This window comes from Spermophilus citellus (assembly GCF_964194105.1).
Source record: "Spermophilus citellus genome assembly, chromosome: 9".
Taxonomy (NCBI): Eukaryota; Metazoa; Chordata; class Mammalia; order Rodentia; family Sciuridae; genus Spermophilus; species Spermophilus citellus.
Window position 1 is genome coordinate 114078480 of NC_138191.1, and position 10126 is coordinate 114088605.

The 10126-nt window shown below is 58.3% G+C and overlaps 2 protein-coding genes across 3 annotated transcripts; both read right to left on the reverse strand.

Moving 5' to 3' along the window:
• Positions 1-2989: 2989 nt before the first annotated feature.
• Positions 2990-5299, reverse strand: GJB4 (gap junction protein beta 4). 2 transcript variants are annotated; one of them, XM_081308672.1, is made up of 2 exons: positions 5257-5299; positions 2990-4208 (listed from the first exon to the last, which is right to left on the reverse strand). In XM_081308672.1, the coding sequence occupies exon 2, from the start codon at positions 3906-3908 to the stop codon at positions 3108-3110; it is 801 nt and encodes a 266-aa protein (XP_081164798.1). In that variant the 5' UTR covers positions 3909-4208; positions 5257-5299; the 3' UTR covers positions 2990-3107. The 2 variants fall into 2 exon arrangements, with proteins under 2 accessions (XP_081164798.1, XP_081164799.1); XM_081308673.1 differs by having other exon boundaries at positions 2990-3989; positions 5257-5271.
• Positions 5300-6552: 1253 nt separating this feature from the next.
• On the reverse strand, positions 6553-9508 carry GJB5 (gap junction protein beta 5). The gene is made up of 2 exons (XM_081308669.1): positions 9390-9508; positions 6553-7644 (listed from the first exon to the last, which is right to left on the reverse strand). The coding sequence occupies exon 2, from the start codon at positions 7618-7620 to the stop codon at positions 6811-6813; it is 810 nt and encodes a 269-aa protein (XP_081164795.1). The 5' UTR covers positions 7621-7644; positions 9390-9508; the 3' UTR covers positions 6553-6810.
• Between the last annotated feature and the right edge of the window lie 618 nt (positions 9509-10126).

Consider the following 10126-nt stretch of genomic DNA (forward strand, 5'->3'; position numbering starts at 1 on the left):
TCTGAGGGGCAGAGAGCGCCGTGTGCAGGGCTTGAGATCCTGAGTGAGGTTGAGAATGAGACAGTCTGATGGCCGAAGTGTGGCCTACAAGTTGAGTTTCAGCTCCCTTTGGAAGCTTCTGGCCAGTCTCAGGTGGTGTTCTGCCTCCACCTGGCTTGTGGCTTAGGACTTGAGACCTCTGGGGAGTAGCATCCATGGAGAAGATGAGCTCACCATAGGCAGGACCCCCCAGCAGCCCCTGGAATTGACTCCTAAACTCTCATGCAAGTTGGTTGCGTCTGGCCTGGACTTGGGAGCTATTTTTGTCTGAGCAGTGTGTGGCCATCTGGTTTGGTCAAGAGTGCTGCCCTGCTCTCCTGGGTTGGATGGTCACAGCTCTGGTTTGAATTGGGGGTGAAAGCTGCCTTTGTCTCCTGGGCTCAGGAGTTAACAGGTGGTGCCCTTGTCACAGTGTCTACTTTACGCTTGGAATATAACCTTGCTGCTCTGATACTGCAGCAGATTCTTAAAATGGACGAGTTTCTGTCTCTTCCTCTCTCTCTGCTCCTCCCTAATCTCTCTCCTCCCTAATCTCATCTCAGGGGAACCGAGATTACTTTTCTTCCCCAAGTAAACAGCATTATCTGTCCTGAGTACACACCCACCATAGGAATGAAGTAATCCAGACTTTGGGGATGGTACCAGTGATCTCAGAAATGACAGTCTCCCAAAATAACGAGCGAATTACAACTCCAGACAGAGAACATGCGGAAGGTAGCCTTTGAGTCACTGTTTAAAAGCCCCCTGTTTCTGCTGATGGGCAGAATCACAGCCTTTGGGACAGGGGTCCCCTGTGTTTCTCCTTTGCTAGCCAAGCAACAAACTTTCTTTATCATTTTTTCTCAAAACCGTGTCCTGGGTATTGGATTGGCATCGGGGACAGGAGCTTTCAGCAACAATAGATGGAAATGGTGCCCTGCCCATGTCCCCTTTACTGGAGGACACCCATTTCCCAGCTGCTGTGAATATTAACTGCTCGTGGGTTATAGCAGACCCTGGAGAATTAGCCTCAACTGCGCCAAAGCTACCCCCCCCCTTTTCAGCTGGCTGTCCCGCTATCACAAGTCCAGTGTCCTGGCCTCCAGGGGGAGACAAGTTGGTGGTGAGATTTATGATCTAAATCCCCCTCACCGCACTGATCAGGCCGCGGGCTGGTGCCCTTCCTGCTCAGTTCAGCCTCAGCTCTGACTGGCTTCCCTACAGCTTCCCTGCCTCTGGCTCTGCCTCTGGGTACTTGACTCGAGAGGGGGTGACCTCTGATTTTGTCCCATATTCGGGGTGGGCATGGAGGCTACCCAGTGGGCCTGGAGGGACCCCTCTCTTCTCTAGGTCCAAGTTTCCTCATCTAGAAATGAAACTTTGAGGCTGGATTTAGGTAAAACAACAAATCAATCAAACATGAAGCCACTTTGCTGACCTCCTGGGCTAGGTGTGGTGGAAGGTTCAGATAAACAGGACACACCGTCCTTCCCCCAAGCACCTCACAGCTCATTTACTCATTTAACAGACATTTATTGAAGGCCAGCAGGGACCTGGTGACTCAGCATCCTGCCCTCAAGGGTTCATAGGCTGATGGGAGACACTGGGGGAACTGGCCACCCCGATTCGGGGAGAAGGGCAGAGGAGAGCAGCACCTGGGCGGGCGGGCGCATGGGGAGGTGGGGAAGCTGTCCTTGGGGTTTGAGGACAGGTCACAGAGGAGGCCGGAAGGACATCCCAGGGAAGGGGAGGAGCGTGGTAGAGGCCTGAGGCCTGCCACAGCATGACTGTGGACCCGGGAACCACCTGCCTTTGGTATTATTGTGGGTGGGAAGAGAGGAAGCCGGCGAGGTGGAGGGCTGCGGGGCCAGGTTGAGAGCAACAGGGATGGGGTGGAGAATTTTTAAAGTGAGAACAATGGCATGGTCAGATTCATGAAGAGATCCAACACTCCATCCTGGAGAGGAGGGCAGACCTGAGAGGCGGGGGTGAGGCTGGGGGTGGAAGGGGGCAGATTTGGGGGTTGTTTGGAGCTGGGAGTGGCTGTGTTGGGACGCAGGTATGAAGGCTGGGGGTCAGCAGGACAGGACAGCTCCAGGCTTGGACAATGGGGTGGGGGGTGGCAATGCCCTTCATGAGTGGAGTGGGGACTTTGAGAGGAGGCAGGTTTGGGGGAAAATGACGGGGTCCCTTTGGAGTTGCCGGGCGTGTGAGGTGACTGTGGGTCCCTTAGAGGGCTGTTTAGTGGCAACTGGTGGGACTCAGGGGCAGGTGCAGGCTGAAAGCATGGTCCTGAATCATGGAGGCCTGAGGACTGGGGTGGGGGAGGATGAGGCTGCTCAGGCAGCACATGGGGGTGAGAAGAAGGGAACTGCCATCGATCCAAGGATCCGCCTGGGGACACATCTCCTGGACAGCCTGGGAAATTCCATTCTGCCCTTGTTCCAGGACGGTTCACTCCCACCCTCAGGAACTCCCCTACCAGGGACCCATACTGGGCAGAGCTGGGGAGGTCAGACATGGGAGGCAGAGGCCTCTGGAGTCACATGCTTTGCATTCATCTGAGGGACACTCCGTGGGAAGGAGCTCCTGTGGGCACAGGGTCCCCATGCCTCCCTCTTCTCCTGCCTTGGTCAGCTGGTGGCAGTGTCATGAGGCCCCTGGTGTATCCCCTGCCTTTGGGCATTCCCCTTCACATTCTGGTGGCACAATGTGTGTGAGTGGGTGGGGTGGGGAGTGACAGGAGGATTTGAGGTTCTGGGGCTCAGATGACCATTGAGTCGTCTGGGGCCCCTCTCTGAGGTCCATGGGAACTCCCGTACTTCCTTACCCACCACTCTTCACTGGGGCTGCAAGTACTTGGAAAATCATGTTTATTAACAGGTTTGACATAACCTGTTGTCTTATACAAAATCCCCACCAGGACCCCGGCACCAAAACCGTACCCCTCCACTGCATCCTGGCTCCTGGGTGAGCTTCCTGAGCCCCCACAGCCACCTACCTGCTCTACAGAAGATGTCACTGCCCTTGTCCATTTTCCTTAGGGGACAGCCAGGGGATCTGGGGATCCTATCTGCTGATCTTGCAGGTTATGGATACCCACCTGCATCTATTGGAGTGAACCCTGCCTTTATTAGGACAGAGTTCCCATCTTGGGGGTGCCCTCCCTGGGAGACCACATATGGTGGGCACGTGTCTGGTAGACGACTTCGGCCCCGAGACTTCTGGCGCCGGGGGCCGAGGATCTCCATGCACCTCTTGCTCACCAGGTAGGTGACCTCACTGAGGTTGAGCAGGATGCAGATGGCCGCGGTGGCCACCATGAAGTAGGTGAAGACCTTCTTCTCCGTGGGCCGGGAGATGTAGCAGTCCACGGTGTGGGGGCAGGGATCCACGGAGCAGGCCACCACGCGCGGCATGTCATAATCCTGGTAGAGGCGGTGGAAGATGTACAGGAAGCCCGCGTCCACGGCGGCCTTGAAGATGAGGCTCAGCAGGTAGGTCCACCACAGCCCGCCGCGCTTCTTGCTCAGGTTGCTGTACAGCGGCGCCGCCCCGGGCCCGTGTCTCAGGCGGTGCCTCCGCTCCCGCTCCTCGCGGTAGGCCACATGCATGACCACGAGCAGCGAGGGGCAGGTGACCAGGATGAGCTGCAGGGCCCAGAGGCGCACGTGGGACACGGGGAAGAACTCGTCGTAGCAGACGTTGGGGCAGCCGGGCTGCTTGGTGTTGCAGATGAAGTCCTTCTGCTCGTCGTCCCACACCTCTTCGGCGGCCACCACGTACACCAGCACGCGGAAGATGAAGACCACCGACAGCCAGATGCGGCCCAGCGCCGTGGAGTACTTGTTCACGCCGCTCAGGAGGCTTTGCAGGAAGGTCCAGTTCATGCTGATGGCTTCCTCAGCGCCTCACACAGGCAGGTCTACACCTGGGTGCCACCCACTCAGGCCTTGGGAGCCTGGGAAGACCTGGAAATGGGCACCCTTCGATGCGGGGGACAATACAGGTTCACAACCACGGGGTCATGGTGTCCTCACTCACGAGGACTTGGAGGGGGAGGCATGGCCATCACCCCCATGTCACAGGGAGCTGAGCCCAGAGGCACCTGCCTGCGTCCCACAGCTGGATGTAGCAGAGCTGGTCTTGAACCTTTGTCTTCAGGTTCGGGAATCAGGGATTATTTTATTCTACAAAGTAATAAATACATGTGAGAGTAATCATGCTGCCCCACAGAACGGCCAGCCTCTCTTACCCCAGGACTTGCAAAGAGAATGAATGACCCCCTCCCCTGAATGACCCCTGGCCAGGCTGGACCAGGCAGGAGGTGTGGGGGTTGCATCCTTTAGGGTTGTCAGATGAATCCAGCTTTGACTGAATGCCAACAGGAGCCAGGCCCCACACCTGGCATGTCTGCATCTGTACCTATGTAGATCCCAGGACAATCTCCATCCTCACTCCTCCTCCCTGGCTCCAGGAAGCTTCCCAGACATCCCCTCCTACACTAAACAGAGCCCTTTGAAATTGTGGTGGCTTGGCATCATCCCTGCCACCTCCCGGCCTTGGCGCCGGAACACTGACAGTCTCCACCACAAGTGGGTTCCTCTGGAATTCCAACTGTTTGAGCTCCAGGAAAGGCCAGGGATGGGCACCGGCTGGACCCTGGCACGGTGTGTAACCCACCATTGCTTTTCTTTCTCCGAGACTCCCCTTCTCTGATGGCTCGGCGGCCTTGGCTGGCTACCTCTCCGGCTCTCCTCGTCCAGGCCCCTGTTCTGTGTCTGTCAACCTCCACCGCCTCTTATCTGGAGTCTCATCCTGTTCCATCCCACGGGCCTGCCCTCTCCTGTCTCTATCTCAGCCTTGTTAGGCACCAAACCCCTGGGACACCTGCTGAGCACCCTTCCACGGCAGGCCACGTTCACCTGTCTTTCTTGTCAGACTGCATCTCATTCATCTGTCCCCACGATCCAGCTCTGGGTCTGGCCCAGCGAACACGCAATACATGTTGGTTAAACTGCAGCGAAGCCCCACGCCTTCCTGACCCCTCTTCATCTCTTCTCCGGTCCTCCGGCCTCCCTTTGGTCTGGCAGGGTATTCCTTCCCCTCCTTGGAGTTCCCCTGGGGTTCTCCAGGGACCCTCACCCCTGTACTCTGGCCCCCAGCCCCAGCTCCCCGGGGTTTCCTCAAGCCCTGCTGGCCCCATCTTCCTGGCCCTGTCTCCTATTAGGTCCTCACCCTTCTCGAGTCCAGTGGCTGCTCTCCTGTCCCTGGCTTGTCCGTCTGCCTGAGGGCCTCCCGGAGGCAGCTTTTGTTCCTCGCTTCTGAGTGGGGTGGGGCTTTCTGAGCCAATGAGCCCGGGGAGAGTGATCCGGGTGGGTGGGTAGGGCAGGCTGGCGGGCGGACTTCCCGGGCACATACTCAGAGCAAACACCGGGGCGCTCCTCTCCTGGCCTACGCCTTCTCCCTAACCTCGCGGAGGCATGTGGGTGAGACTGCAGTGAGAGAACAGGGCCTGGTGCGATCATGCCCAGGCCCAGGATGGCACCAGCGGCACTGACCCTTCTCCTTCCCTCTCCCTCTTTTCCCTCACCCTCTTGTCCCCAGGGCCCTCTCCTGCCCTTTATTCTGAAAGCCTGGTTCTGACGTCCTCAGCAGCTGACATCTACAGAGAGGGGCAATTTTGATTCAGCCCAGGACCGCGCGTGTCCTACCCTGGTGGGGATTTTCCTGGGGATCAGATCTTGAGCTGCCTTTGGCTTGCACCGGGGGGATGGGAGGGGCCGGCCGTGGCCTTTCTAGATGGGCACCTGCTGCCCTGCTTGAGGCAAGGAATGCAGGTTGGCAGCATGAAATGCCCCAGTTGTCAGGGGCCCAGACACAGCCTCACTCTCCCTTCCCTGTGGACCTGGGCCTCTGTGCTTCTGGGTAAGTGGGTAAGGCCTTCAGGGACGTGGGATACCCACTGGGGCTGCAGAGGACCCTGGGCCTGCGTCTGGCTGGCACAGTGAAGGTTAATGAGCAGCCAGGGAGGGGCCCCTGTGCCTCATTTCCCACAAGCATTTATCGAGTGCTTCCTAATAGCAATGATTAACATTTATGTGGCCTTTTACAGCCAGCTAACCCCGTCCACAGCCATGAACTCATGAGTGCTCACAGAACGACAGGCTGGGCGTTATTAACCCATTTTGGAGAAGGGTTGAAGCCACCTCCCCAGAGTCCTGTTGGTGCTTGTGCCTGACTACAGGTGTGCACACCTACAATCCGGGGACTTCCCATTGCAGCACAGCCACCCCCACGCTGAGCTCCATGACCTTTGTAGACAACCCTCAGGGGCTGAGGGCCAGCCTTGAGCATGAGCACGTGGCTGGGTCTCCAGCAGAGCCGGAGCACCCCTTCTCTGGAGGAGAGGATGGCTCCTCATCTGACCCAGTCAAGTGCATCCCAGAGATTGAGACAGTGACCTGGTGAGGGTGACAAAGCCCAAGTGACCAAGGGTACCTTAAATCAATGAATGCATTGACCTTTATTAAGCCTTGTTGGTGGGCCATGCGCATGGGGGGGGGGTGGCTGGCCCGTCTGATCTCCTTTGACACCCCTCCTCACTATAGTCCCGGGAGGTGGCCCTCAGGATCTTTAGATGTGCCTAAGGCCACCTGCTGGAGCAGTGGCCAGAGTTGAGGGGTAGGGACTGGATCCCAGGCCTTCTGAATCCTCCCTTTGCCCCCATTGATGAGAGATGCTGGAACTTTCCGACCCAGGGCTCCCTGCCAGTCCCGTCCAGCCCGTCCCTCACAGGATGGTTTTCTTCGCGTAGTCTTGGGGGTGGTCTGGCAAGAGAGGGGGGTGAGGGTCTGAGCCCAAATAGATGAGATCGTCCGAGAGGAGGTCCTTCAAGGTGACACAGTCCGGGTGATGTCCCTCATGTGTGGCCCTTGCTCTGTGCGCTGCCAGGCACTCACGACACCTCTTGCTCACCAGGTAGGCCAGCTCCACGAGATTGAGCAGGATGCAGACGATGGCCGTGGCCACCATGAAGAAAGTGAAGATGTTCTTCTCCGAGGGCTTGGAGATGAAGCAGTCCACTGTGTTGGGACAGGGGGCCGCGTGGCACTTGACCACGGGAGGGAGGGTGTATTTGGGGTAGAAGGAGTGGAACAGGTAGAGGAAGGCGGCGTCCACGCCGGCCTTGAACACCAGGCTGCAGACGTAGGTCCACCACAGCCCGCCCCGCTTCTTGCCGGGGTTCAGGTAGAGGCTCCCGCCGCCCCCCCCAGCTGTCTCCCGGTGCTTCTTCTCCCGGGCCTCGCGGTAGGCCACGTGCATGACCACGAGCAGCGAGGGGCAGGTGACCAGGATGAGCTGCAGGGCCCAGAGGCGCACGTGGGACACGGGGAAGAACTGGTCGAAGCAGACGTTGGAGCAGCCGGGCTGGCGGGTGTTGCAGTCGAAGTCCTTGTGGTCATCACTCCACACGCGCTCGGCCGTCACCAGGTAGACCAGCAAGCGGAAGATGAAGACCAAGGACAGCCAGATGCGCCCAAAGGCTGTGGAGTACTTGTTGACCCCGCTCAGGATTCCCTCGAAGATCCCCCAGTTCATGGTGGACCCACGTGTCAGATGCCACTGCAGGGAAACGAGAAGAGTCATCTCCCACATTTGTGGATACTCACTGGGAGGCCGTCAGAGGAACGCGGTGTGGACATTGCCGTCCTCTACGTGTTCCACTCCTTCTACCCCGGAGAGAGCTGGGGTCTGATATCGTCCCCATTTTACAGATGAGGGAAACTGAGGTGGAGAGGGGGAGAGAAGACTACACCAGTCAGAGCAGAGCTGGGACGTGGGCGCAGGTGGTTAAGCCAGAACCCAACTCTACCCATAAGGCAGCCAAGGTGGGTCCAGGGGCCGCTCACTCCTCTCAGGGTCGTAAAGAGTGAAGACGTGTGGGGTTGGGACCTGCTGCCCTCTCTCTCTTCCAACCCTGACCCCTCCTCGGGGGCCTCAGCCTGGGTGACCTCTTTCTTTGCTGAGCCCTGAGCCCGGCCCTCTCCCTGCAGAGAGCCCCCTCCAAAGGGGAACCTGTCCCCATCTAGTCCAGCCTTCAGTACATCCAGGCAGTGCCCTCTGCTCAGGTGTGACTCTCTGGAAGCCAGCTGACATGGAGATGCCGTGGGCCTACCAGAGTAGCCTGGCAGTCCAGCGTTCCCCAGACCAGTGTTCTGTGGAACCCTGTCCCACCCGCTGGCAATATTGGCAATACGAGTAGCCAGAGAAGAGGGTTCTGTGTTCACGAAAAGTCGGTGAAACCCAGGGTTCAGCGGCATGAGAGAGGTCCCTTTACTCAACCATGCTAATAAATCCCCTGGGTGATTCTCCAAAAGAGGGACAAAAAATACGTAGTATTGTCTCAACTCCTTTGACGGCAGAACCCCGTTCCTTCCCGACTCGTGTCTGATGGAGGCACGGGAGTGCTTTCTCGTTAATCGGGCTGGTGCATTTGGCACAAGGAAACACACAGAGGCAGACTGGCCTCCAGTTAAGGAAGGGGACTGCTGTGCAGGGTGAGGGGTGCCCTCCTCCTCTCTCAGGAGGCCTCTGCCTGAGACCCATGCACTGTGGTCTCACCCGCTGCACACCCAGGACCTCAGGGAGCCTGTGGGCTCAGCCTCTTGCACTAAGGGGCGCTGGTCCAGTGGGAGGTCCCGGGCCATCGTGGGCCCTGCTTGATTGCTGAGGAGGGAAGCTGAGGGGGGGTGGGGGTGGGGGTGTGTTATCAGTTTGCTCACTGTAACTAGTAAGCCCTGGAGCCGGGATTTGAACCCATGCAGCCGGCTCAGGAACCCACCCTCTGGGAACTGCCCTATCTCGGGCTGGGCCTGTCCTTAAGTTTCCGTGAGCTGCCTGCCATGAGCAAGCCCTCCTCCACCTGGTGGAGGCTGGGCAGTCTCTGCTCTGCACCCTGTGTCTCCTCACCACCTACTTCTTGGCCGTGTGGCCCCTGCTCTGAGTCATCTGTGTGTCTGCTCAGTCCTGCCTAAAGTGGGTGGGCCGGGCAGGCCCCAGCCCTGAGCCCCCAGGGGCTCTCTCCCAGTCCAGCCGGCTTGGGGTGGGGTGGGCGGGACGCTGCAGGCCCAGGCAGAGCTGAGCTCCAGGCCCCCTCTCAGCCCCTCTCCCACTCAGCTCCTGGCTCCCACCTACACCTGGCTGGGGAGATCAGGAAGAGCCTAGGGAAGAGGGAGGAGCCCTTCATTCCCCCACGATTAGGACCCAGGGTGGCCCACGTGTTCAGCCCACCTCCCCACAGGGCACCAGAGAAGTCTCCCCTGCCAGGTGGGCTGGGGACAGGCACATCTGGACTTAGAAGCCTCTACCTGAGTGGCTGCTCCTCAGGGCTCTCCTGGTAGCTGCTCCTGGCCGCGGGCGGTGGGATTCAGCAAGCAGTCTGACTTCATGTCAGGAGGGTTTCTTGGGAAGCTCATTCCTGGGTCAGAGCCTCCAGAGCAGCCTGGGTGTGGCAGACTTGCTGCGGGAGGAGGAGCTGCAGCCGGCACTGCCATTGGATGGGCTTCAGCCTCCCAAACAGCCTCTCACGTGGCTCAGAAAACTTAGGGGTTCACTCTTCTGAGGGTGTTGAACCCAGAATCCTGGCTTCTCAGGGGAGAAACATAGACCCACTATGACCCTCTGCTCATCTAAAGCCTGTCATACCCTCTCATTCTTCTGAAATGCTTCACTGCTGACTCTTAGGCCTCCTCTGGCTTCTGTGGGCTGCTGTTCAGGTTCTTGTCTCTCTCTGGTTGTTTCTGAGTGGCCTTCCTTCCTCAGGGGCTCAGGGGCTTTGGAAATCCTACGCCTCTGACTCTTGTTTCTGGTCTCTCCCAATTGTCCCCCACCTGCCCAGGACGCCATTCTCCCCACTTCCTCCTTAACTGGCCGACTCCTGTGAACCTTGGAGGGGTCCAGTCTGGGCCCAATGTCTCCACAGCTGGAGTCCACATCTCCTCCTCTGGAGTCCACACTCCTGTGTCTGGATCTCACACCCAGGTTTTAAATCTCACTTCTCGTTTTTGATCTGGGTGATTTATCTGGTTCCTCCCCTGTACAGAGA